The 26,915-nt window shown below is 54.4% G+C and overlaps 6 protein-coding genes and 2 non-coding genes across 8 annotated transcripts; 3 read left to right on the top strand and 5 right to left on the bottom strand.

The window, feature by feature from the left end:
* Positions 1 to 581: 581 nt before the first annotated feature.
* Positions 582 to 1,082, bottom strand: COL26b_002651 (uncharacterized protein; the record flags this gene model as incomplete). Its single annotated transcript, XM_053175564.1, has 3 exons — positions 582 to 807; positions 872 to 978; positions 1,041 to 1,082. 3 exons carry the CDS (start codon positions 1,080 to 1,082, stop codon positions 582 to 584), a joined length of 375 nt encoding a protein of 124 aa, XP_053040568.1.
* Positions 1,083 to 4,518: 3,436 nt separating this feature from the next.
* On the top strand, positions 4,519 to 6,450 carry COL26b_002650 (uncharacterized protein; the record flags this gene model as incomplete). Its single annotated transcript, XM_053175563.1, has 3 exons — positions 4,519 to 4,747; positions 4,844 to 5,139; positions 5,206 to 6,450. 3 exons carry the CDS (start codon positions 4,519 to 4,521, stop codon positions 6,448 to 6,450), a joined length of 1,770 nt encoding a protein of 589 aa, XP_053040567.1.
* A 646-nt stretch (positions 6,451 to 7,096) lies between these two features.
* COL26b_002649 (uncharacterized protein) lies at positions 7,097 to 7,992 on the bottom strand (the record flags this gene model as incomplete). Its single annotated transcript, XM_053175562.1, has 3 exons — positions 7,097 to 7,585; positions 7,648 to 7,719; positions 7,777 to 7,992. The coding sequence occupies 3 exons, from the start codon at positions 7,990 to 7,992 to the stop codon at positions 7,097 to 7,099; spliced, it is 777 nt and encodes a 258-aa protein (XP_053040566.1).
* A 3,935-nt stretch (positions 7,993 to 11,927) lies between these two features.
* On the bottom strand, positions 11,928 to 12,008 carry COL26b_002648. The gene has a single exon. It is a non-coding gene; the product is annotated as a tRNA-Gly (tRNA).
* A 1,434-nt stretch (positions 12,009 to 13,442) lies between these two features.
* On the top strand, positions 13,443 to 15,817 carry SSB1 (Heat shock protein ssb1; the record flags this gene model as incomplete). The annotated part of the gene is made up of 6 exons (XM_053175561.1): positions 13,443 to 13,485; positions 13,692 to 13,869; positions 14,016 to 14,181; positions 14,258 to 15,142; positions 15,244 to 15,496; positions 15,549 to 15,817. The coding sequence occupies 6 exons, from the start codon at positions 13,443 to 13,445 to the stop codon at positions 15,815 to 15,817; spliced, it is 1,794 nt and encodes a 597-aa protein (XP_053040565.1).
* A 1,182-nt stretch (positions 15,818 to 16,999) lies between these two features.
* Positions 17,000 to 17,073, bottom strand: COL26b_002646. The gene has a single exon. It is a non-coding gene; the product is annotated as a tRNA-Val (tRNA).
* Positions 17,074 to 18,127: 1,054 nt separating this feature from the next.
* On the top strand, positions 18,128 to 18,874 carry COL26b_002645 (uncharacterized protein; the record flags this gene model as incomplete). The annotated part of the gene is made up of 1 exon (XM_053175560.1): positions 18,128 to 18,874. One exon carries the CDS (start codon positions 18,128 to 18,130, stop codon positions 18,872 to 18,874), a length of 747 nt encoding a protein of 248 aa, XP_053040564.1.
* Positions 18,875 to 24,553: 5,679 nt separating this feature from the next.
* COL26b_002644 (uncharacterized protein) lies at positions 24,554 to 24,802 on the bottom strand (the record flags this gene model as incomplete). Its single annotated transcript, XM_053175559.1, has 1 exon — positions 24,554 to 24,802. One exon carries the CDS (start codon positions 24,800 to 24,802, stop codon positions 24,554 to 24,556), a length of 249 nt encoding a protein of 82 aa, XP_053040563.1.
* Positions 24,803 to 26,915: the final 2,113 nt, after the last annotated feature.

The following is a 26,915-nucleotide window of genomic DNA, read 5'->3' as shown; positions in this document are numbered from 1 at the left end:
GTCCATGTTACTTGGGAGGAAGTTGTTTGGTGCTTCACGCGGGATGAGAAAGAGGAAAATGTCTTCAGTGTTACACATGTATGATACCCCAAGCTTGTGATATTTGTAGAGTTGTATTAGACTATAATGGTACGGACTCAGTTATGGTACTCTGAAAGCAAAAGTCAACTCTGAATTGCTCAGGCAATCAATCTGTCTAGACTGGATCTAGTGGTGCTTTTCGCGCGACCGGCTCTCTGAAGAGTCTTGAAGGTATCTAAATGCCCCTTGTAGAAAACATTTGCCAAAGTCGATAATCCCGTTACAAATTGGCGTTCGTTATCCGATTCGTTCGTAAAAAAGTTGTGTGATTTCGTCGCAGCAAGCAAGCATGACTCCGTTTTACAGTTTACACCAAAAAAATGCCCGGTGGTGTGAAATTTTTCCCATTGGTTTTGCCCCATCATTCGTCTTCTCCCAACTGGTGTGGTCGTTCGTTTCTCTCATATCGATATTTGGTATTCGTTTTTGTTCGTTGCCGTGGTTTGGTTTAAAAAAAAAAAGTCATCTCATCTTTGTCGTCGTTGTTTTTCCCTCTTTGTTCAAGTAGAGTCGTCGGACGACTGGGCCTCAGCCTCGGCCTGCTTGGCGGCGGCCTTGGCCGCCTTTGCCTCTCTCTGCTTCTCCTCCTCTTCGGGCGTCAGGGTCTTGAGCTGGAGGGCGTGGATGCCGCCCTCGCCGGACATCTCCTCGCGGAGCAGGGCGTAGATCATGCGGTGGCGGGCGGATTGCATCTTGGTGCCGAAGGCGTCGGAAACGATGACCAGTCTGTGAGGCCATTGGTGTAAGTAAAAGGAAGCCCGTTGCTACACCCCTCGCGGGGGATGCTCACCTGAAGTGTGTCTCCTTGGAGGTTTGGCCTTGCATGGCCTTGTGGTGGCTGTGAAGGTGGGAATCGTTGTAGATTTCGAGGGTGGAGGGAGAGAGAGCGGCGGTGACCTTTTGGGAGCATGTCAGCAAACATTTTCGTCTCGTCGACTTGGAGGGGGAAACGTTCGTACCTTGGCGCGAATTGTGTCCTCGATGGGAGTGGTGGACGACATGTTTGGCGGTCTGGCGTTAGCCGAGAAACCGAGGGCGTATCTGCGCAACATTGGTATCGGTATTTGAGTGTAGGTCTTTGGTATGTGTAGTGTTGTTGGTGTTGTAGTGAATCCTCCGGTCAAACTCCCAATCCTGCCGACGAAGGGGCGGAATGTGTTCATGGGGAATAAGAAGAGAGGGGAAAGGAGAAAAGAAGGAGAGAAGAGGGAGGGACTTGAAGTAGTATGAAGGCGTGTGTCGCAAAAAGGAGGTGAGCAAGGTGTCCTGGCGTACCTTGGAGAGAGCGTGTGGTGAAAGAGTGGATGGAGACACGGCGGCGGAGGTCAAGGTCACGGCAAGCAAGCAAGCAAGCAATCGAGCAGGCAAGCAGGGCCAGGAACAGACAAGACAAGGACAGGGAATAAGCAAAGTTGCGCGCGTGTACTGGATAGGGATTTGCTAGCCCAACAGCTTTTTTCGGTTTAGGTACGGAGGGCGCGGTGTGGACTGGTACGGGTACGGGGAGCAAGAGGCGACAGAGAGGATGGACGTGGAGTGTGTAGCGTAGACCGAATGTGCGGTAAGGCTTCAGGTACGGTTGCAAGGTTGTTGTTGTGTGCGTGCGTGTGCGTGTATGGGAGGAGGAAAAAATTAGAGAGGTGCGGCAGCAGATTTTCGTCAAACACCCCGGGACGGGGGGTGAGGGGTCCAGAAGAAGTTTCGGTGTGTCGGTGAGAAAAGAGCGGCATGCGGGATGGCCTTGGCAGGCAACATGGCACCGGGATGCCGGCCAATCAGCGGGCCGGGAAGCGCGCCTCTGTCCTTCCGGTTGGTAACCGGCGGACCCCACTCCCAGGGAACTCACCTCCAGTCTTTCCAGAGCCCAGGGAAGACAAGGGAGCGGCGGCCGGGGAGGAGAGTCGGGTGGGAGTGGGAGGGCACGGGGGGCGTTTGTTTTACAGAAAACTTCACCTCAGACTCTCTCCATCATCCATCCACACTGATGAGCGTTGCGTTTCCAGGTTCTCTACGGCTTCGCTGGCCGGGCCCACGGGTTGGGTCGGGCTGTTCTTTGCAACCAGGTCCATGGTGCCAGATGTGCCCATCGCCCCTCCAAGCGGTGCCCTTCCATGGTTCACCTTCTTTTTTTTTTTTTTTTACTTTTTTTCCGCCCCCTTCTCCCCGTGTTCCCGCCGCTTGGCTGACACCTTTGGGTTCAGCTTCTTGCCTACCATAGTACACACCCTGGGCCTGGCGCCAGGCCTTCCTCGTGTGAGTGTGAGGTGAGGTGGTTAGCTTTGCTTTTGCATTGGATTCTGGTTCGCTGTTATGCCCACCGCCCTTCTTCTTTGCTTCTTTCCACGGACCATCTGCCCCCTTGTCAAAACCCGTGGTGTGTCCTCCCCATGCCGGTCCCGTCACATCCCAATGGACGGTAAAGGGATGATGAGGAGTCACATTTACGATTTTAGTGCGCAGGGTGGGCCGGGCTGGAAGAAGGCTAGAAAGCCATTGGAAGACGTTGGACAGAAACGAACCGGGGGGTCCAACGCGGTGACCATCTCGAACATTTGTTGACCGTCCACAGCATGGGCTGCATACCGCCCGCGCGGAGTGGGAGAGGCTAGTGTCCTCTGAGAGAGAGCTCAGAGGAGTCACTCACTTGCTGGCGGCAGAGGACGCACGCAGAGAAACGCTCACCGCGTGTTTCCCAACCCCCGTCACCGTCCCCTCGTCACCGTCACCGTCACCGCGCATCCCTTCCTCTGACATCTGCGAGCACGAGGCCTTGCGGGCACCACAGCACAGCTCCGCTTTAGCGCAAGGCACCATTGGCACCTGATCACAAAAAAAGGCGTGTCCAGATATCTGCTTTTCCCTTCCCATCCCCCAAGCACCCAAAGCAAGGCCCAAACGCCCCCGTCGGCCGTCCCAGACTTTCTATCTGTTGTTGATTCACAATGTCGCCAATGCACGAGGGCGGAGAATAACTGAGCTTCTAAATAGGACGACGTGGGCCTTGCATGGAACTCCAAGAGTCCAGGAGTGAAAGTGCGGTGGTGACGTGTGATTGCGGCGCCGTTTTGCAGCGGCAGAAGCAGAAGAAGCGCAGCAAGCAGGATGTAGCAAGCATCAAGCAGGAGAAAGCAGCAGCAGCAGCAGCAACGGCCTCACATGAGCAGAGCGAGCCGAAGTACCGACGGTGAGGAAGGTGAGTCGACAGGAGAGATGGGCAGCATCAAGATGTACGGATACGTAGCCGACATGCGCACAGAGGCACACGTCTTGCCTTGTCCTTCATCTTCTTCTCAACTTCACCCCCATTTCTGTCCGTCTCATCCCTCTTGAGCTACAGAATGGAACCCTATGGGACGCTACGCGATGGAGGGACGGATAGGCACCTCATCCCAAAGGTCCGCCGCCTCAAACGGTCCCCACTAACGTTTCTCAACGCTCGGCGTGCTGCGGTGATGTAGTAGTGTTGTTGACTGTTTCCATGGATGTGACGATGTGACGATGGTGTTTGCTGCCCGCCGTGCTGGTGTAGAGACTGGACTGGAACATCTGATTATCCCATCTTCATTCATACCCTGCCCGCGTCCCACGACATTGGATGAACTTGGAATGGTGGGCATCTCCACCCACCTCACCTCACCTCACCTCACCTCACCACGGTCCTTCACCAACATGGAAGTCACAGCAGCCGCCATCACGGCCTCCGTGGACCACAACTTGCGCCGGACACCACACTGTACCCGCGGCGCACGCACACCCTCGACTCCCACTGTCCTTCAGAGAACCGTTCCACCGCATCACAGACCAACCACACCACCTCAGAGTGCTCCAAGCTTCTCGACGCCCCGCTAAGCAAGCCACAGTTTTCCGTCCGGTCTTCGGCAGATCCAGCCGGCGGTCCTGCAGAGAAGTCCGATCCGGGACCTGACAGCGCCGCCGCAGACCACCCACCACCACTTACCACTGCTACCAGTACCAGCACAGGAAGGGCCAAAAAAAAAAAAAAAAAAAAGTTCCGACGGCACCTCATACACCACGACGCTGCAGACTGCACTGCACTGCACTGCACTCTCACCTACCTAACCCGACTCCCGAGAGCAACACTACCTTGCCTTGCCTACCACATCGACGGGGTCCGTCCCCCCCAATATCCACTCCGGCCTCCGATCCCTTAATCATAACGCAATTGATAACGGACGCATATCAATCTTGATCCCCCTCCCCTTTCCCCCACCCATGTTGGCCTCCGGTTTGCGGAATGTAGCACGACGGCCCGGTTGCTGCTGCTGCTGCTCCCGAGCATCGCCAACAACACCGTTCTCAGCCGCCGCCGCCGTCATCGCCGCCGGAGTACCGTCCGCAACCTACAACAACCTTCCCCCGCGTCTCAAAACATCCCGATTCTTCGCTGCCGCTGCGCGCGCCTCGCAATCCCTCAGAATGGCTTCCACGACATCCCTCCCGAGGCTGCCCCTCTTCGACGCCATCTCCCGCCACGACCCCGAGTCCACCGCCGTCGTCCACTCCCTCTCCGGCCGCCGCTTCAAGTACGGTGAGCTGCTCGGCGATGTGCGCCGCGCGCGGAAGCAGCTGCTCGAGTCGTCCGGCAAGCCGGACCTTAACGGCGAGCGCATCGCGTTCCTGGTGGAGAACAGCTACGACTATGTAGGTAAGCCAAGAGATCGCAATAACTGCCAAACCCTCCTTTCACATAGGCCATTGAAATACGAACATTGCTCCTGACACTCTATGCGCTTCTCCGCAGTAACCCTTCTCGCCGCCTTCGCAGCCCGATCCATCGCCGTCCCCCTCTCGCCGGCCTTCCCCGCGGCCGAGCTCCAATACATCCTCAACCAGAGCGAAGCCTCGCTCCTGGTGTCCTCGGCCAAGTTCGCCGCCAAGGCGAAGGAGGTCCTCGCAACAGAGCTCGTCTCGAAGCCCGCGCAGCTCGAACTCGAGAAACACCCGGGTGGTGCCCCGCACGAGCAGGTTGAGCTGGACAGCCCTGACGCCGGCGGTGCGGGCATGATGCTCTACACCTCGGGAACTACGAACAGACCGGTACGCAGGAAGAGCCATTGAGTTTCAATTTTGGATATTGAACAGCAAGCTAACATCCCCACCTAGAAAGGCGTCTTGCTCCCTCAGTCCGTCCTGACGGCGCAGTCCAAGTCCCTCATCGAGGCGTGGAACTACACCCCGGCAGACCACCTCCTGCACGTCTTGCCCCTACACCACATCCACGGCACCGTCAACGCCGTCCTCACGCCCCTCCTCGCCGGCTCCACGATCGAGTTCATGTTCCCCTTCAACGCCGACGCCGTCTGGAAGCGCCTCGCCGCGCCCTTCATAACCTCAAACGGCACAAACGGGACCAATGGCACGAACGGGACAAACGGTGTCAACGGAACCCACGCACCACCCCCAAAGGAGAAGATCACCTTCTTCACCGTCGTGCCAACAGTCTACTCCCGCCTCCTCGCCACCCACAAGGCCCTCCCACTCGACCCCGAAGAGCCCACCCGCGAGGCCGTCTCCCCGAAACACATGCGCCTCGCCATCTCCGGCTCCGCCGCCCTGCCGACCCCGATCAAGGAGGCCTGGAAGATCCTCAGCAAGGGCAACGTCCTCCTCGAGCGCTACGGCATGACCGAGGTCGGCATGGCCCTCAGCTGCGGCCTCGACTTCGCCGACCGCGTCGACGGCAGCGTCGGCTGGCCCCTGCCCGGCGTCGAGGCCCGCCTCGTCGACATGGACACCGGCGCCGTCATCCCCCCGGGCGAGGACGTCGACCCCGCCACCGGCCGCGAGCGCTCCGGCGAGATCCAGCTCCGCGGTCCCACAATCTTCAGAGAGTACTGGCGCAACCCCGAGGCCACCGCCAAGGAGTTCGTCGAGGGCGAGGACGGCCGCGGCAAATGGTTCAAGACGGGCGATGTGGCCGTGCGCCGCCGCGTCGACGGCGCCGGGCTCAACGCTGCGCAGGCCTCGTGGGCCAAGGGCGACATGTACTTCATCCAGGGCCGCAAGAGCGCCGACATCATCAAGACGGGCGGTGAAAAGGTCAGCGCCCTCGAGGTCGAGCGCGAGCTGCTGTCCCTCCCCGAGGTGGCCGAGGCCGCTGTCGTCGCCGTCCCCTCGGGCAAGTGGGGCAGCAAGGTCGGCGCCGTCGTCATCCTCAACAAGGACGTCGTGCCGCATTGGTCGCCCATGGCCATGCGCAGGGCCCTCCGAGATCGGCTTGTCAACTACAAGATCCCGCAGGTCCTCAAGGTCGTCGACCACATCCCGCGAAACGCCATGGGCAAAATTAACAAGAAGCAACTGGTCCAGGCCGTGTTTGAAGACCAGTTTAGCGGTGATGAAATGTAATAATATTTGCTGTGCACATATATCCGTAGACAGGTACACACTTGTTCGAGTAGGGGAACCATAGATTTGAGATAGAGAAAAGAAGACATGCCACCCTCACACGATCGTCCGAACAAGCTGGGACGAATTGTTCCAACGGCGCTCATGTTGAATAGTCCGGTGATTCTGCCGACCTCGTCATCGATTATGTTCCCTGTCAGCTAGTACAACTTGCATGCTGTCACTCAAGGTGAAAGGAAGTAGGACGTCCGACGCAATGTCCGCAAGTCTAAGCGCCTCACATAGGGGACATGGCGACTGGCCTAAAACCTAGGTATCTATTCCGATTCGCGTCCGCCTATGTACTATCGATCGTGGCCGTCTAGAAGTAAAGCCATTTTTGTTTTCTCAGCAACGCCTTCATCGGGGCTCCCAAGACTATCATAAGAAAACCTTTTCCGTCCCTGAAATGCGTTATCATTGATGCATAGCAACGCCCGATACCTGGTGTTCCCCACCAGCATCAGACACAAAAGGTTGGCTTAAGAAATGCGAGGAGTGATATCATGTAGACGCATTTGGCCTCTTCTCGAAGGAGGAGGAAGCCAACAAGTCCGGTAAAATGCAGGGTAAAGTCGTGTGTCGTGTTGTTCGAATTCGTGTCCGTCTAGACAGTGTGCTTGGCCTTGGCACGGCTGCTTCCGCTGTGTGCGCTGTCCGTGTGGCCGGAGAACTCAACGCTCTCACCGGGGGGCAGGTTCAGAATCTCCTTGAAACGGCGGCCGATGTTCAGGAGGATCTCACGGCCCTTATCCTGGGAACGTCCCTTACCGCCAGCCACATCTCCGTCACCACGGCCGGGAATGCTCTTGCCAATAGTACGAGTCCAGACACCGATACGGAAGAAAGCCTTGCGCACGTTGACAACGACACCCATGACTTCGCCGTCGTCCTCACCCTCCAGAGTCTCGCCAATGGCAGCCAGCATCACGTGCAGCCAGAGGTCATCGATAGGAACAGCACGCTTCTCCTTGAACTGGTAAGACCACTTGCCACCGTGCTTGTTCTGAGCGTCCTCCCACTCAGGGCGGACACCAGCCTTGAAAAGGTGGTAGTCGGACTTGAGGGCCAGCTCGGAGACGGGAGCGATGTTGTTCTGTCATTACGTTGTCAATGGGGGGCGGGGTCGTGAGGGATAGGGAAGCAGATTGCACGTACATAGACACCCCAGAATTCTTCCACTGAGTTAAAGGTGATAACTTCCTTCAGGAGGTCATTCCAGTTGTCACCCTATTTCCAAAGTTAGGCGGTGAAACTTGTCGACATTTGCAACAAGAAGGTACGAACCTTGCCACTGGGGGGCTTGGTGAACCAGAGAGTCCATTTGTTCTGAAGTGGGTGCTTAACGTTGAAGTTGTCCTTGTCGTGGAAGACAGTGATGTCCTTGTCGGTATCGTTCTCCTTGGTCTCGGTGCTCTTCTCGGCGCCCTCGGGGGAGATGGGGATGGTCGAGAGGTCGACCTGCTGGTCGGGGTTTGTGGGCGTTTGCACGGAGGTCGCCATTGTGAAGATGTGTTGATGTTTTTGAGGTTGTGACAGCTGAGTATCACTCGGACGGGCGAGTATGTGTGCGAAGATGTCGACGGAGGTTGACGACGCGAGAGGAGAGGGGCGAGGTCGACGAGGGTATTTCGACTCGAGGAGGAAAGTGGGAGGATTCCGCTCGTGAGGACGGTTTGCTCGCTGTTGGGAAGGTACCGTGGGGGTTCACAGTTGACTACTTCCAAGTATGCGGGGTTTCCGACGTTGCGCCAGGCACGTCAGCGGATATAGGCAGGCTCGGTGAGTGATTAAGGTGAGAAACGGAAGGTGACGTTCTCGTGGACGAGGAAGTTGCGATGAGGTTTTGCGAAGGATTGCGCTCAGCAGTCACGGTTCGAGCAGTGTGGTGCTTTCAGTCGCAAAAAAATGCCCAAGCGGGCGGGCCAACCGAATGGAAGAATAAAAAGTGGGGTTTAGACCTCTGACGGGAAGTCGGGTGTGGTACCTATTCGGACAAAGCACTCGCTCTTGAGCCTGTTAGCCTGCCCTGCCTGCCGTACGTCGGAGTGAAGCAGTTTCCCACGGCCAGGCAAGGTGCCCAGGTACCTCACCTACCTACCTAGGTACATACCCAGGTCCCGCCCACCTCACCGTAGCCCACAGCTCGCCAAAGGCTTGGCTCATTCCGTCAGACTCACCACTACGCCGCGGGGCCTTCCCACACAGTCGGTGGGTTGTTAGGGCGATGCGCAATGGACCTCCTCGCCAGTCACCACTCACCACACGACACAGTTTCTTAGCGGGCAAGGTTGTCATCCGACAGGCGAGGCCATTGGAGCAAGATGCATCCACTGGGCTGCTTAAACTTCCGTAAACCTGGCCTTGACTGGGACCAGACCTTGGGCCGTCTTCCAGGCCGTCACGTCTGTCAGGGCGGTGCTGCCCAGGAGAGACTTGGAATTCAAAGTTTGATGCCATCCAATCCGTGTCTCTTTGTCTGGCTTAAGCCCTGCAGTGCTCAACGCTCCTTGGTCAACGCCTGCCACCAATGCAAAATTATCATTACTCAGGTTGTACAGAAAGAATACAATCAGCATTCAGAGAGGGAGCACAGCCAGGTATCATGTCTTGTTGATTTGTTTGCCAGCTACATGTCCCTTGCAAGCTTCTCAACGGCGACTTTGCCAGAACCGACTCATTTTCAGCCCCTTCTCCTGCCCCTTCCTACGCTCAAGGACGCACCCCTGTTTCGAGATTTATTTTTCGTCTTCGGGGTGCGAGCGTCGTCTTTCTTGTCGGGCTGCACCGAACTTTTCCAGAAGCTTTTCCCTTCCCAAAGTAACCTAGGTGATCCATCCATGCACTTTACTCGACCTGAGTCAATCCGCACTTTCAGCTTTTGCTTGCAATACACCTTGACCTCACTTGGTCAATCCTCATTTTTTAGCCTGGACTTTCTCCTGCTACCTCCCGCACATAATCGCCCATTGCGTGGAGAAGCCGACGGAGACAACGGCTGAAACACGAAGGGTACTCCCGTCGAAACAAGCCTCAGGGGATCTGCCCCAGGTCAACATCGGCTCATGTTGCCATCTCGGGCAAGGACGTAGTTCGTCGAATGATATTGAGAGGCCACCCTTACTGCCCTGAAAAGAATAAATCAGGGCAAACTTTTTTTTCTTCTTCCGCTTCCGTTCGTGTTCTGTGGCTGAAGAATGCAGGGCGGCGAGAAACATGGCCGCCTTTGTTGATGATATTTCTTTGGCCATTTTTCGGCGGCTTCTTGCTACTTGACCAAGAGATCATCGTGCTTCCCATCTCAACGCGGTCGATATAGCGAGGAAGATTGTGTTCAAGCAGGGCACAAAGATGACATCTGCCTTTTGTGCATTCAAAGAGGGCTGACTGTTCAAGAAAGAACATTGCTCTCGTGATGAAGCCCGTCATTGAGGAGATCGAGAACAATGAATAGGACTGAGTTGCTGGATTTATTGCCTATCCTTCTTAAGTTCGTGCTCGCGCCCAAAGCGAATATGCAAATCAGTATCACAACCAACATCTACACTCAAGTCTAACAGCCCGTCAGTTTTGCCGTCAGAATATTCAAGAGCTAGCGTCAGAACTCACTAGGTGCGCTCGTGCCATGTCTTCCTCGAACTCACAAGGAAGCAAGAATGCTTCAAAACCACCAAGGAACAATAGTGGCCAGCATATACCGCCCCTGTTTCCTTTGCCTCGGAGGCAGGATTTAAATCTGGACGACCTGCGCGGTTTTGAGCCCGGACGCCTCGACTTGCAATGGATCACTCCATCTCAGAGACTAGACGACCAATTCTTCACGGAACACTATGCTTCTGTTGCCTCCAATATCAAGCAACTGGTCAAAAATCTCTTCAGGTGCGGAGATCTTCCTCCAGATGGTTCCGTCTGGGCTGCAACCCGCAAATATCATGGCGAAAAGTTCCATCTTGAGCGTATCGTCGGCATGGTCGCCCGGCCAGACCCAATGGACCCAACTCCGTGGGAGGACCTCATGACAAGCAAGGCTAAACGGTTCTGCGTGATGCGGGCCGTCATCATGCTAGTCCTTGAAGAGCAAGTGTTCTCGGAGCTTCTTTTCGGGGCGACCAAGAAACAGGCCGAGCAGCTTCATGCTCAGGACTCTGACTATTGTCACGATGGAGGTGAGCCAAGCTTGCGCATTATTGAATTGAACAGAATCGCTAATGAAGTCACCTGTAGGCATCCGACGCTCAAGGCTCAGATCAACACTTGTGGAGATGATGCTCGGCCACTCTCACGGCATGCCGCAATGTTTTTGGCCGAGTGTTGACAAGGTAGCCATGAGGCTGTTAACGCTCATCTTCCCAGTACTCAACTGGGTCAGACGAACATGGCCACCAGACCAGGACATGCCCGACATCAAAACGATCTACCAGGAGATACACAACTGTCTGGCATATGCCTGTTGGTTCGCCGTGCACAAGCAGCGTGCTTCTTCCGTGCTCGAGTTCACATGGCTTCACCCGGGCGACCAGTACTGTCCTGACCAGATCGAACTGTGTCCAGCAGGGCTCCAACGCGCTCTTGCGGCCTCTGCAGACGCCTCCTCGGCCTTGGGATCAAATACTCAAAACGCATCGCCAGCTAGGATTGCGAGGGTAATGATATGCGTGGTCCCTCGTCTGGACATTATCAAGTCAGTCGAGTGCGACGGAGAGGCGGTTGGCCATACCGTCACTACGCTTGCGGACACTCGTGTGGTCTACTATCTCGGGCTGATGGATCCGGACGCCGACGACGAGGTATTCAAATGGTCTCTGATGGAGTACTCCATGACTCTGCAACCGAAGACATCCCTTGCTAAACGTCTTCGCGCAGGCCCTCTTGCTTTCCGGCGTTTCCTCAATGAGTTAGTGATGCGCATTCTAGCAGCTTTATGGCTTTTGGGGATACTATTTGTGATTCACAAATCCGTTGCACAGGTTTGGCAGAAATACGACATGATTACTTCTCAACAATTGACTGCTCTATGGCAGCAGTTTGGGATACCAGAAAGGAAAACAACAACGGCAACGATTTGATTTTTACGTTTTGTAAGATTGATGGCGTTCGGGTTGCTTGCTAGAAGCAAGCTGGGCTAGACTTTATTCATTCATTTATTCCTCAACATAGAACATGTCAACCGTCCAAGTTGTTCGCATTGCCTACCGTAGCACGTTTACTACATCTCAACTGTGATAGACAGCAATGGGATACACGTTACTTACCGCTCTGAAAGATTATACACTCCAGCATTACTATTAGTTCTTATGAGAATAAGGTCTGCAGTCTTGACCACTGCTATTTCAAGTGACACGTAAAAAAACAAAACCACCTGCTGAACTGCTTGAGGTCATCATCATCTACATCTGTACAACTCCGGTGAGCGTTAGGGAGGGAGCAAAAGCAAAAGTTGCGCCGAGGGGGAATCGAACCCCCGGCTCCCCGACGCTGCTGGATGGCAACGGAGAATTTTACCACTAAACCATCGGCGCTGATGATTGACTGAATCGTCAAGTGACAGGAACAAGGCCGCAAGTTGCTTATGTTGCAGAGCGGTGAGCGAAGTTATGGGCGTGATGGTGGGGGAGAAGGGCTTCAGGGTTGGGTTGTGTTCCCTAGACAACTATCGGCAAACCTCGTCCAAGCGCTTGCGAATCCACCAGTTCCCCTCTCAAGCACAAGGGCCGCACAGATTTGAGATTCCCGTGGTCAGATTAGCCTATCAATGCGCATCAAATGGTTCTCGAAGCCCACTTTCAGCCAACGTCAACGGAATGTCTTGAGGGGAGTCGGGGAGCGCTGAACGTTCGTCTGAACAGCGAGGGCAATACAGGAGGGCCAATCGTTTAGCGGATATTGACAAGTATGGCAGGACCCTTTAAAAGACGCCTGAGGGGAACGAGAGGCTCCATGTTACCTAAGTCTACTATGGCTGCCACGTGCAGACGGATACGTAGGACATAGGCACATCACACAGGGCCGGGCAGCAAGAGAGAGGGGTCGCTGCGGGCGAGGTCCGACTGTCGGGATGCCCGACATGCGCATGACGGGCTTCAGGTTGCAGACTCGGGACAAAATAGGAGTTGAGACTGGTTTGCCGCTGGGAGGGAGGGCTCTCCTGTTGTGTTGCCACAGGAGGCCGGAAGTCCACTGCCAGGCATCTGGGTTGCTTGCTCAAGCCGAGTCAGGCGGTGAGAGAAGCAATGTCGGGGCCGAGAGTTGGGCGGCGGCAAGAGAGGGATGGCAAAATCAGAGGACGACTCGTAGGCAGTCGGATTGTCACGGTATCAGACGGATACTCACCCGGAAGTCACTGCTGTAAGGTCCTGATAGAGGAGAGAGTCTGTCGCGACCTGCCTGGGTACAGACATTTGACCGTTGCCGGGCAGTCACAGCACCAATGACCGTTTTAGCAGACGAGTATCTGGAGGTAACCTGGCCAATTCAAACGAGGGCAATCCCAGCCACCACCTCATTGAATAGCCGCCGTGCACCTCCCTCTCCTACACATTGAAGTCCAATTCAACAGCAGCTGAGGGCGAAGCGAGGGGAAAGGAAGAAAAAAACCAAGGTGGACAGGGGTCCGATAAGATAAGCCCACCAAGCCAGGCGGGAAAAAGGGCAAAAATTCCTCGCCGCCCTCGAAATTTGTGGTATTGCGCTAGGCCGGTCTCACGCTAGAGGGGGGGTTGGTGGGGCCCCGGCCCAGAAAAAAAAAGTCGAAATTTATTTTTTGCCGGCCTTGACAAAATCTCTGTTCGGTTGTGTTGAGTGCGAGAGAGAAATTCTTTTGAAAGGACCCCACGTCGCCCGCCCGCCCTCTTTCACATATCTTTCTCCTCCGCGCAATCTTCCAACCTTACCTTCCCTCCTCCACCCCTCACACAGGTCGACTTTGTCTTGTGCAATATCCCAAATTCTTCAAAATGGCGGACGAGGTCTACGATGGTGCCATTGGCATCGACTTGGGTAAGTTGCGCAACCCCTCCTCATCGTTATGATGCCCTTCTTGTCGGCCCTCTTTGCGGGGTGAAGAAACATCACCGATCATCGCCACCACAAACCACCACACATCAGCCAAAAAAAAATCCCATCACCACTCAGCGCCCACGGGCAAACACCATCTACACAGCGCAGAAACCAGAAAGGCTAACATTGTGTCTTCCTCATTAAAGGAACCACCTACTCCTGCGTTGCGACGTACGAGGGTACCAATGTCGAGATCATTGCCAACGAGCAGGGTTCTTTCACCACCCCTTCTTTCGTCTCCTTCACCGACAAGGAGCGTCTGATCGGTGAGGCTGCCAAGAACCAGGCTGCTATGAACCCCATCAACACCGTCTTCGATGTCAAGTGAGTAGCCGCGCCTGTGTCTTTCGCTGCTCTGATGCCTCTCTCTGGGCCGACGGGAATTTTCCCCGCCCAAGGAGGGGTAAAACAAAAGCAGCCGAAAAAATTTCCATCACCAAACACTTTGCTGACTAGCCGTTCCTTCACAGGCGTCTTATCGGTCGCCGCTTCGATGACCCTACCGTCAAGAAGGACATGGAGTCCTGGCCCTTCAAGGTCGTTGACGACAACGGCAGCCCCAAGGTTTCCGTCGACTACCTCGGCGAGACCAAGACCTTCTCTCCCCAGGAGATCTCCTCCATGGTTCTCCTCAAGGTACGTTTCTTCTGCTGCTCGGCTTGTACGCCAGGCGCCAAGTTTGTGCGACGCAACATGTTAACACCCCAAACAGATGAAGGAGATCGCCGAGACTAAGATCGGCAAGAAGGTCGAGAAGGCCGTTATTACCGTCCCTGCCTACTTCAACGACAACCAGCGTCAGGCTACTAAGGACGCCGGTGCCATTGCTGGCCTGAACGTCCTCCGTATCATCAACGAGCCCACTGCTGCCGCCATTGCCTACGGTCTTGGTGCTGGCAAGTCTGGCAAGGAGCGCAACGTCCTCATCTACGACTTGGGTGGTGGTACTTTCGATGTCTCCCTCCTGAACATCCAGGGCGGTGTCTTCACCGTCAAGGCTACCGCTGGTGACACCCACTTGGGTGGCCAGGACTTCGACACCAACCTGCTCGAGCACTGCAAGAAGGACTTCCAGCGCAAGACCAAGAAGGACCTCTCCGGCGACGCTCGTGCCCTCCGTCGTCTCCGTACTGCTTGCGAGCGTGCCAAGCGTACCCTTTCTTCCGGTGCCCAGACCACCATCGAGATTGACTCTCTCTTCGATGGCGAGGACTTCACCACCCAGATCACCCGTGCTCGTTTCGAGGAGCTGAACGCCAAGGCCTTCAACGGCACCATTGAGCCTGTTGCCCAGGTTCTCAAGGATGCTGCCATTGAGAAGTCCGGCGTTGACGAGATCGTCCTCGTTGGTGGCTCTACCCGTATTCCCCGTATCCAGAAGCTTCTGTCCGAGTTCTTCGACGGCAAGAAGCTCGAGAAGAGCATCAACCCCGACGAGGCCGTCGCCTACGGTGCCGCCGTCCAGGCCGGTATCCTCTCCGGCAAGGCCACCTCCGCCGAGACCGCCGACCTTCTCCTCCTCGACGTCGTTCCCCTGTCCCTCGGTGTCGCCATGGAGGGCAACATCTTCGCCCCCGTCGTTCCCCGCGGAAACACAGTTCCGACTATCAAAAAGATCAGTCGTCCCGTTCTCTATCGTCTCGAATCTGACTAACATCCACACACAGGACCTTCACCACTGTTGCCGACAACCAGCAGACCGTTCAGTTCCCCGTTTACCAGGGTGAGCGTGTCAACTGCGAGGACAACACCTCCCTGGGTGAATTCACCCTTGCTCCTATCCCTCCCATGAGGGCTGGTGAGGCCGTCCTTGAGGTCGTCTTCGAGGTCGACGTCAACGGTATCCTCAAGGTCACCGCCACTGAGAAGACCTCCGGCCGCAGCGCCAACATCACCATCTCCAACTCTGTTGGCAAGCTCTCTTCCCACGAGATTGAGAACATGATCAACGGTATGTGCAGCTTCCAGTCACAGTATTGAATGACGTTGCTAATGAATATCAGACGCCGAGAAGTTCAAGACCAACGACGAGGCCTTCAGCAAGCGCTTCGAGGCCAAGCAGCAGCTTGAGTCTTACATTGGCCGTGTTGAGGAGATCATCTCCGACCCCACTCTGTCCCTCAAGCTCAAGCGTGGCCAGAAGGACAAGATCGAGCAGCAGGTCTCCGAGGCCATGGCTGCCCTTGAGATCACCGACTCCGCCGCCGAGGACCTCAAGAAGCAGGAGCTCGCTCTTAAGCGTCTCGTGACCAAGGCCATGTCTTCCCGCTAAAGGGTTTTAAATGAAAACTAAAAATGGCCTTCGGGCCTGGCGAAGGGTTGCTTATCTGGTTCAACTTTCTTGCGTTTGGGTGGCCGAACAGAATCAGGCCAGGATGCGAATAATTTGGGTCAGGTGATATCAAAAGGCACTTAAAAGTTCCTCTTTCTTCCAGCCGCCTTCCTCCCTCTTATACCTCCACACCATCTCTCACACACTCACGACACATGGCATGCCTCTCGGGAGAGAGGGAATGCTTTCCGGGTGCCGTCTTCTACGGCTTTCATAGACACTGTAGAAAGGATCAGGGCGGACATGAAATGAAATTACGTCTACGTTACTATTAAGTCTTTATTTTCGCGTGATATGTTCTTGAGAGTGATGCCGTTACTGTTGGTCTTATCGTCGTCATCGTCGTCGTCGTCCTCCTCCTCGAGTAGCTCTGACGTGCACTCGATGGCCTGGAAGCAGGTCTGAGTAAGTCGAGACGAGGGGCAAGCTGCATTCTGGGCTGGAGACGAAGCATGAAGCCCGGAGAAGGGGGACGGAGCCCAGAGAGGATTAAGGACGAAGACAGAGGACTGAGACAGAGGACGGAGACAGAGGACGGAGACAGAGGACTGAGGCAGAGGATAGAAACAGGAATGATAACGAAACCGGAACTATGGCTAAACCGGTCGCAGGGTCTCATAAAAAGAATCTGTTCTTCATTTCTTCAGCGTCCTAGTACCAGTGTCAAAGAACAAGCAACTGCCGCGTAGGTTGTTCACACTCATATTGTTTCTGAGGGTGCGTAATAAACTATCTTCATGACTAGACACTAATTCAATCGCATTGGCATGGTTGTGAACAGCAAGTCTCATTCAGCTCGCTGTTCTCGAATCTGCGAATCAGAGAAGAATATTATGCGGTATCGTTTCCAGGTTGCGTGGTTTCCTGATTTGTGGCCGGGCCTCATTTGACTTGAAAACCTGAAATCAATTCGGAAACTACAGCATCAGAGTCGGGGATTGTTCTCGCCTACATTGTTCTTAGCTAAACTCGTGCTTATTTACGTTTCTGAACCCCAACCAAGTGGTCAAACGAGACATTCCCTGGCTCAGAGCCACCTGAACTTGATCATTCAAGTGCAACATCTTCAAGAAGTCATAGGGCATCCTCTCAGAGGTCCAAATACTCAAAAATCAAAACAATTGATCTGGCCCGGACTTGAACCGGAGACCTTTAGTGTGTGAGACTAACGTGATAACCAACTACACCACCAGACCAGTTAAATCATTGTGGAGATCACGAGGACAAGATTGCCTTGAGGGAGGGGCAAGGCGCATGGGATCGTGGTCGTCAGAGCTCAAGCGTGGGTCGCGGAGTGCTGGCCCGCTTGGTGGGCCGAAGCCGGGCCGGAGTCCGGAAGCCGCAGGTCTACCGGACATGTTGGCGACCGCTTTGATACGGCGTGCAAGATTGATTTGGCCAGCCAATTTGTGTCTTGTGCCCCTTTAAAAGTTTTTGGTTACATGGGCGAAGTTAGTTGCCAGCAGTGGGAAAAGGTAGGTGTGGAGATACTTTGCTGCGTTTCTTATATATACAGCAACATGTCTTATTCCGAATAGTGGCTCAGTAGTTGAGTCTCGACATTAGTAGCTTTGAGACCGCTTACTACGGGCCCGAAGTTGTATTTGCGTTTTCTTATAAGTAGACCTATAAGGAGAGCAAGTTTCCCTAGCGACATGGGCTTCACCGTGACGTGTCTAAGAGTTTGCGATTCTTGGGGACATTTTCGTCTTGGTATGCAGTCATGAACAACAAGCTGACTGTTTTTTTTTCGAATCGGTACTTGATTGCAACCCAAAAGTCTCCGAACGGGTTTGTTGCAGTCGTTCGCTGCTCTAGCCTGCACTAATGCTTAGGTGTTGCTAGGTTTATTTCTAAGTGACGGTCTCGAATGAGAGCAAGGCAGCTAGCTAGAATGAATTGTTAATCTTTGTACTCTCAAAATCTGCCAACCCAGAAAAGTTTCATCATTAGGATAGGTAGTCTTAGAGATGAAGTTGAAATAAAACTAACAAGGGGAAGGGGCCAGCGCGGAGTAGACTTGCCACTGTGGGGCTGACAGACGTCAATTAGGTAACCTCCCTCCCCCACCCCCCTCCATTCTAGCCGTCACTCCTCCATTTTCATTGTCTCTCGACCAACCGATCGCCGGCTCATCACGCCTGAACAGCGGAGAGCTACCAGGAGCAGCCTCTCATCTTACACGACGGTCCATCATACTCCACGCCTCGTACGGGCTGATCCGATACATGCCCGTCAACCTCCACTGCGATGGCTATCCGCGTTTTTGACAAGTTCTTCGACCTCCCCCAGGAGATCCGTGACCAAATCATCTCATACCTTTGCCTCCTCCCGAATCCGATCCAGGTAGGACCGACAGTCGACACAGAGATACCCTTCCCGCATGACCTGCTGCTTTCCCACCCACTTCTTTACGCCGCCGGCTCCGCCATCTTCTACGAACAGAACCGTTTCATCCTCAACCTCCGCGGCCGGCCCCGCGCCGCTCTCGAGCGCGCAATCTGTGACGGCACGCCGTGGCTTCTGGGCAACACTAGAGCCCGACGCCGCGTCAAGTACCTAGAGCTCTCGCCCGGCCGCCTGGGAAATGTATTCCAGAGCCACATATCCCCAGCCGTGGCGGATATGATTCTCAACGGCTCGCTGCGCCACCTCAAGCTCGTGCTGTATCCCACGAGCACCGACAAGGTGGTCTTCAACCATGATGCCGTCGATGCCCAAGGGCGGCGGGCGGCGATGACGAGGCGAGACGATGCCTTTACCCAGTCGAAGCCCTTCAAGGCCTTGCTGCGGTTACTTGCCGACCCGGATCTGGAGACGGCGGAACTCTTTGTCGACCCTATCCATCGCGACTTCTGGTGCGATTTTCATGAGGGAGTGGCGTGCTGTAAGGGCCATCCCAAGGGGCCATGGCAACTGATTCCTGTAGACTGGAAAAAGCTTGCTGCAAGCTACGGTCAGGATCATGAGCTGAGCATTGTCAGGGTAACCTCGTGATGCCAGTTACACAATCAAGGCCGTCTTGTTATGACATAGTATCCACCTGATTCGGTGCTTAGCTGCAGAGGCGTGTATGTGTCTTTGGGGGTGGTCAAACGCCATAAGAGACCACGGATTTCCAGGATAACGACACGGAGAGCAGACTCACGATCGATATACGGGTTAGAAGGTTCACCTACTTTTACCTGGGTAGATATGTGGCTTAGTCTTGTGGTTTAGTTCTCGTTTCAGACTACTACAAGACTTTCACGAATGTTCCATGCCCAGCTTCGGCCACCTTCAGGACAGCTAGTTGAAGCTCGGTAGCGGGTTTAAACTTACTAGGGTCAGTGGTGTCACCTCTGTGGCTCCTGACTTTTCAGTCTAACCCTGTGTTATTCATGGACAAGTACATATATGGAGTGCCGCAAAAGTCTTACGGAATTCGAATGGCAGTTCTTTAGGAAACTTAACTTTCCAAAAGATTGATACAACCCCCCCCCCCCCCCTATTCACAAGATTTTTACATCGACTCAACTTCACTCTATTCCCGCAGCTTTCAATTCCTACAGCTCTAATCGAACATCTACAAACTGGGAACGTCGGCTACATCCGCATTTTGCTCAAGTTCAACTTGTCGCCATGGACTCAATAAGTAGTTCCCGACTTCCGCCCGAATTGTGGCATGTCGTCTTCAAAACGTTGGTTCAGCAGTACGCTCGCCAAACTCAGCAGCCCGGTCGCTATCTCCTCAAATATGCGTGTGTCAACCGAGATTGGCAGGCCTTTTTCGAGAAGGAGCATTTCCAAAGGCTCACGGTGAGCCCGAAACGCATGCATCAGCAACTCGGGAACATGGTCTCGCGGCAAAGACGGCTTGTCCGCCACGTCTAGTTTCAAATCGAGATGGCGACTTACCCTTGCGATTGCTGTCATAAGCCTCGTAGCGACAACTTCAATCACCGGGAAAGATACTGGGAAAGATGTTACAAAGATACTAAAATTGCTCAACAAGCTTTGCATGGGATTTTCTCGATCCTGAAAAACTGGTCGCGTGGCACTGATAATGACGGACTGACTCTTGAGATCGGCCTTCACTCCCCGAGTGATTTTCATTACCGCTTTCAGCACTATGGGATTGATTCATCATTTACTCAAGCTCCGGAACACTCGTCAATCGGATACCAAGTACCATCAAAAAATCCGATGTCTGGATGTGTCAGTTGTTGTCGAACAGCGATTCCTTCACTGTGGTCGGACATGATGTTGTACGGCCTCGTCTTCATGGAGGAAAGCTTTCCCACAGTAGACGTGGTGCACCGTCTTCTCGTTCGCAGACAGACTCGCCGAATTCTGTCCGTAACATTGTGGGAGAATATGGTTAAGGCACTCACAAATCTTGGATGTTTACACCAGGAGCTCTGGAGGGTGCGGGTAAACATTAATCATCTACAATACAGGTCAGGTAAGCCTACTACACCACTTTCCTTCGCCCCATTCTCTCTTCCTTTCTTTTTTTGCCATTTCTTGCGGTGTTCCCGAGCTAAGAAGTGAGGCAGTGGTTTCCAGGGTACTCTCCGCACTATGTAATTCTAGTGAGCTTAAGAAGCTGGTGGCATTCGGAGAAATCAAGCCGTCACTCGCACCTGGACCTTACGAAGCGCTTTCCGAAGAGCTGAAATCCGAAGAGCTGATTCACCGTCTCGCTATGAGCAGCTGTAAATTGGAGCAGCTGTGCTTGTCCTACGTTGTGGACGCCTTCAAATTCTTGATCATCGCTGAAGGCCAGCCTGCCTTGCACTGGCTGAAGCTTGAAACCCTAGCACTTACATCGCCAAGTTTCCACATCGGAAATGAAGCGGGCATAATACAGATGCTTGAGACAGCTGCAAAACTCGCACGTAAGATGCCGGAACTGCGAACTTTGGAGCTTTGGAATGCAGAAAAGAGCCATGCTTTCGCCTTCACCTGCCGCATCACCCCCTCCGCGGTTGAAATCTTATATAGGGCAACTTGGGAGTTCAAGCTCGCGGGCTCCGTTGAGAAACTGTGGGAAGACTTTGCCCAAGAACGGAATCAAGGACACAAAGTCAGTGTCCAAAGGGGCCAGTTGATCAACGCCAGCGAATGGAAGTCTCATGGGGACGCCATGCACGCTCTAAATTTGACGGCGGACGTGGTACATCCATCCCGTGTCGTTGATGCAAATCCGTCGAGGGGAAATCATTTCTGCAGCTGAGATGCCACCTATGGAGCAGCAGTAAAACGGTCAAAACTATCACAAAGTCCCGTGGATTCTATTCAGGGTGTTTATGTTGGAAGTAAAACTGACAAAGTTTACAGATCGGATTTTATTAGCTCCATACTTCAATTTACGTTGTTGTTGCCATGGATAGGTTTCAGCGTCGCATGTATTATGTCGCGTGTGCTCACCCATTATTGCTGCTCGCCTGACTGGAAATCATACCATTTTTCGATATCCTAAGGCTTGTGTAAGAGTAGAGAGTATAATTGGCAAAAAAGCTTAAGCCGAACCATATTTGATAGATAGCAGCCAGGCTATCAGCCAAATTTTGAATCCGGTCACCTTGAAGGCGTGAGATCAAGCGAGTTCAGACACCGAATACCCCGAGGGAAACGGTTCAAAACTAACGTAATCCCTGAACGAAACCAACCTCAAAAGCTTCGAGCTTCTTTGTTGGAGCATCCCAAGTAACATGAGGCCCATTGCGGGAAATGTCCTGGCCCCCGGCGCGCCGCTAGACCCGCAAGCGCCGGGTGGGGCCGCGAGGAGCCCCGTAGTCAGTTTGACGGAGTCTTGGCGAGGCCCCCAAACCAAGCGACACTCCCCCTTCCGGTTCCCACTCCTATTTCATCTAAGAATGGCACCGAAACACGACGGTCGAGCCTCACGCCGAGTCCGGATGCTACCCTCCGTCCCCCGGGAAGATCTTTTCATAGAAACAAACACGCAAGGGCCCCTTACAGCACCATCGCATAGGCCAGCACAATCGCAAACCGCCAAGATTGATAGATTGCTTCACATCGAGAAAGAGGAACCAGAAACCCCCACGGCCTCTATTTACGTGCGCAGATGGGGGTGACTCTCAGACTTCAAACGTCGAACAGCTAGCTGATCCCGCGCAGCTTGGCGTGAAACTCGCACGAATCGGCTGTGCTACCGACCTTGCTCGCTTCAGTTTATCTTAAGCACAAAACCGAACAGACTGTGAGATCTGTGTCTCGCTGACATGGGGGCCAGGAAGCCATTTCTTCGAACGAACTTCGGACAGACTTCCGCGGCAGCGGTAGCGGTCGCGAAACTTGGGACGACAAGCCGCGGCGGTCTGTCCGTCCAATCTTGGCGCGTGTCGGAGGGCAGAGGGCCTCGGGGCCGGCCCGCCGCCCGAGTCTGGCTTGGCTTTGGCTCTCGTTCAGCCATTCTGCCTGCACCGCCGTGGTGGGGGTTTGGCATCGGATCAACAAAGCATACTCCAGGGCCATCCCTTGGACACCGTCGAACACATGCCAACCACCACAAACCGTCCCCCTTTTCCCTTTTCGTGGTGACGTCAACCCGGGCTGTGGTTGCGTATCATCGTCGGGACTTACAGGGCGAATGGCTGTGTTCTGTTTGCTCTGTCCAAGGTTCTGTCGCTCATCTCACGTTCCGGCAGATGCAGGGAAACTCTGTCAGAGACGGGCGCGGGTGCCGATACTGTATGCCAGATTCCGACGCCGATCCGCCAACGCGACAAGCCGCTCAACGGCCGGAGATAGATGACTTGTACATCGCTGGCGCCGCGTCTTGCCTGCAGCTCAGGTGCGCCAGACAACTGATAGAGACCCGGCCTGACTCGTCGCGTCTGCACGAGACCTGCTGTCGAGCGCAGCAAACGCAAGAGCCCTGCAAAGCAGAGTTGCCTCGAGGGGTTCCCCCGTACCGACTTAACTCCAGCGAGTGCGAATAAACTCCGAACCTGCAATTAACTTCCCGAGACGCAGGACAACATCGGCTCCAAGGGCGAACCATCAACATCCGCGTCACTACTACATTCCATTCACGACCGTTGATCATCTCTTGGTAGGCGACGATGATTTTCGCTAGATAGCGAGAGCCAAGAGGGGCCAAGAGCAATAACTCAACGCTCTAGTGGGAAAAGGAAATTCGAAGAAACTCGTCAGACCTCTCCAGCTGGCACCAGGAGTGCGCTCAGCCTCGGCATAGCGAAACCACCCCCAAAGCCCCCTCGGCGCCCCGCGCCCATCGTGATATTCTCTGTGTCTCTTGTCATGTCTCTACTACCCCACGTGTCTCAAGAACCCCCTCGTCAATCAACCACCCGCTTGTCTCTCTGTCTCTCTGCCCCCGCCCTTCTCATCTCCCTCCTAAACTCTCTCTTTCTCTGTTTCTCAATGTACCCCGAGCGACGTCAACCAACTGCCATATGTACAACAAAAAGAAAATGGGTAATTAGCAAGCAACGCGCAATCCTGATTCCATGAAAATGTCAAACCTGGCGGTCTCCAATGCGGCACCGACACCCCACACCATTCAGCCCCCCTCCCAATCCTCCGTCAGTCAATCAATCAACCCAAAGCCACCACGCCAACTGCCTGGTTTGAAATGAGTCGTAGAGAGAGACAGAGAGCAAGAGAGATGGAAAAGGAGGGGTGGCAAGGACTGGAACCAGCGCATTCCACCACCATTTTCGAAACCTGACCTCTCTTGCCTACCGCCCATCCGGGTCACACATTCTCTCTCTGTCTCTTCGCATTCTTTGCACCCTTCCCTGATCAGCGGGGTCAGATGTCAGATCATTGCATGAAGAGATCCACATGTGAAGTTTTCTGTCTTCATACCGCCGTATTTCTTGTGTAGATTTGCGCGCGCTGGCACTCTGTCTGGGGGCAGCAGCAGCCATTCATTCACTGGCTCCCCGCTTGCCCCAGGGTTGTTAATCTATCTCATCGTCTATCTCTCTCCTGTCCCCCACAGGCTCGCCTGACACATGTGATTCCTCCTTCCCTTGATCCGCGTAACCCGGCAATGTGCTGCGTAGAACCATCAAACCTCCAATGGCGGTATACCCGAAGCAGCAAACCTGTCTGCCCACCACCCACATCCTGCATGACGACTTTCCTTCTCCCCCTTCTTCAACTGACGAATCGCCAATTGCGGATTAGTCTACACAAAAGCACCAGACCAGCGTAGCCGTTGTTATCATATCAGACAGAACATGCAGGCAATAAGTTAGTAGCTCCATGCAAAAGAAAACGAGACGGAGGTTTGGCCGTTCAACTCCTGTGGTATTTTTTTCCTAGTTTCTGTGTGAAAAGATACTTTTTTTGCCTGGTTTCTGTGCCAAAAAAAATCCCATGCCGTTCCGTCCCAGACTCTATAAACGAATGGGCTTCGGTTTTGTCCTGTATCTCACATGGACACAATTTGCCTGGTCCTCGCTATCCGTGCGAATGCATTCTGCTTCCCGAGAAAAGAAAAAGAGTCGTTAAAAACCAGAGATCCTGCGCCATGGGAGTGGTCTTCCCATTCTAACTCGCTTGCTGATAATGATCAAAAAACCATCGGGGTTTCCTGCACCTTGCAACGAAATCTTAATCTTGCTGCCGCTCCAAACTTTGATACGAACGCTCTCGCATTTAGATGCGGGCAGGTAAGAAGATCATCGTCGAAATTTAGGACAGGAGGGCGGGGTGCCAGTCCTCCTTGTGCTCGTCGGGGTGCTCGCCGTAGTGGACGGGGCCGAGCTTGAGGAAGCGCAGGCCGTTGCTGCCGGCGCTGCTGACGCTGGATGTGCGGCGCTTGATGGGAGCGGGCGCGGGCGAAGCGACGGCCGCGGGTTGTTGTTGGGCCTTGAATGGGTAGGAGGAGGAGGTGGTGGGGGCGAGAGAGAGGAAGACGGAGTTGTCGACGGGAGAAGACATTTTGGCGGTGGTGTTTGGTGTTTGGTTGTTGTTGTTTGGATTAAGGACGGTGTGTTATGGAGGAAACAGGTCAACTGCTTTTTTTGTTCGAGACGGATGGTAGAGATTGAGCTTTGGACTTGACTGAGAGGAGCGGCCAGCGGATAATGAAGGTTGAGAGCGTTGGAGAATGGGATAATACGTGATGGAGAGGGGGGACGCTTGTTCATCTTTATATGTTGGACATACCGGGGTCAGCGGAGGGCAGACCTTGCGCCCCTCCCCCTCCTCGTCCACGTCCCTCCTGGTGGAGGGATGGATGGTTTGAGTCTTGGTAAGACGACGGAGAGTGAGGTGACTTGTTGCCGGCCGCCCAGGTCCGCTTCCAACCGGGTAGCAACCGGTTGCCAAAGACGCCGGGGTGCATTTACGGCTGCCGCGTACATACTTGCCAATCTCTATCACTCTCTTCTTTCCCAAAATTTGAATGGCGCGCCTGTCGCACCGAGGGCGCACCTCTCTGGCGCGACGCAGCCACTTGCGCCGGACACATTGTTTTCCGCAGACCGTATGGGGTTTGGGGTGGCAAGCCAAACCGGGCAGGCCCAGGCAAGACAGGGAAGCATGTCGGATGGATGGGACAGGATCAGATGGGATGGGGATGGGATGCCGGGATTGCTGTGTTGGCTTTGCGTCCTCCCCCACGGCACGGACACACAAGAAGGCATGCACGAGGAAAGGCAATGATGTGCGTGGTAGCTCTGCCGTTGTGTTGCGGTGCCTTGTCTTGGCCTCTGGGTAACTCTCTCAGCCAGCCGGGGTGCGCTGTGATGCAAAACAAACCACGGCCAAGAGATCTAAATTTTGATCTCTCTCTACCGGGCCTGGGCTTCATCTCGCTCAGTTGTTTCGCACGGCTGGGTACCGAGGCGTTTCATTCGGGGGAAATGCAACTTCGCCCGTACAGGAAGGCGGCGATAACAAGTCAAGACTCAAAACTTGCCAAGGCGCAAGAAAATCGAGAAATATTTAGAACACGCAGGATGAAAAGGGTCCCTCTGGGGAAAATAGATCTGCGGCCCACCGCCGTGGGCGCTTCTGAAACCCCTTATCAAAAGCGCTCACCGTCAAGTGTCAAAAATGACCGGGCTTTGCGACGACGTCGTTATTTTTGCTCTGTGCTTTTTGGGACCTAGACGAGTCTATTGAAAGATCGTCTTGACATGTGCACGTGGGCCCGCAATTGGCTGAGCCCATGTCGGGCGACAACGACGACGGCGGACGAGACGGGAGAAGAAGAGAAGAGAAGCGGTGGAATGAGAATTGGTCAGAGGCGGATTTCTGACAAACGGGTGGGCGAAGCACAAGGAAGAGAAGGGAAAGTGTTCGCGGGCGGGCGGATGTATCCTTGCAGCACTTGTCTGCGTTGAGTCTACTTGTAGCAACTCTGGCAACTCTCTACGGCGCTCGCTGTCACGCTGTGCTATCCGCAGCAGACGTGGGGTTGGTGCGCTTGTAGAAAAAAAGAAAAAAGGAACGCGAGCCACCCGCAATAAAAAATTGTGAAGCGGGGGGCTCAGGGGTTGTGTGGTGGTGAGTGGATTGTAGGCGGACGGGTGCATCCTGAAGGCTCGCCATCATGAAGTTGCGAAGATAACATCACCAGATTTGATAGCAGAAGACCGGAAGAATGACAAAAATGTGGAGAAAGCCGGCCCTGAGGCTCTTGGAGGAAAACAATACCTAAAGCGTGAGGTAGAGTCCAGAACCCGAAGCCAAGTTGCCGGGCCCCGGAGCGCCGGTCGCGTCTCATTGGGCGCGCCGGAGACCAAAGAGGATTTCTCGGAAGGACGAGAATCGGCAAAGCTGGGGCTGCCATGCCACCCACAACTACCCCCATCACCCCATTTCACTCCGGAGCAAAGGAGCACACCTCGGCTGCGTGTGGGGTACCCGGAGACTGCCGGCTTTGAAGCCCTTCTTGCACATATCGCTCTGTTCCTCCTGATTGCGTCGCCGTCTTGTTCCGTTCCGTCGTCTCCACCCAACCAATCCTTCCCTTCCTCTGACACAGCATTGCCCGACACGGCCGTCATTGCCGCTAGTGGATTCCCGCCAGTAGCCGGCCGCTCGG

Source organism: Colletotrichum chrysophilum (assembly GCF_026319265.1).
Source record: "Colletotrichum chrysophilum strain AFK26 chromosome Unknown scaffold_13, whole genome shotgun sequence".
Classification (NCBI taxonomy): Eukaryota; Fungi; Ascomycota; class Sordariomycetes; order Glomerellales; family Glomerellaceae; genus Colletotrichum; species Colletotrichum chrysophilum.
This window is presented reverse-complemented; position numbering and strand designations above follow the sequence as displayed.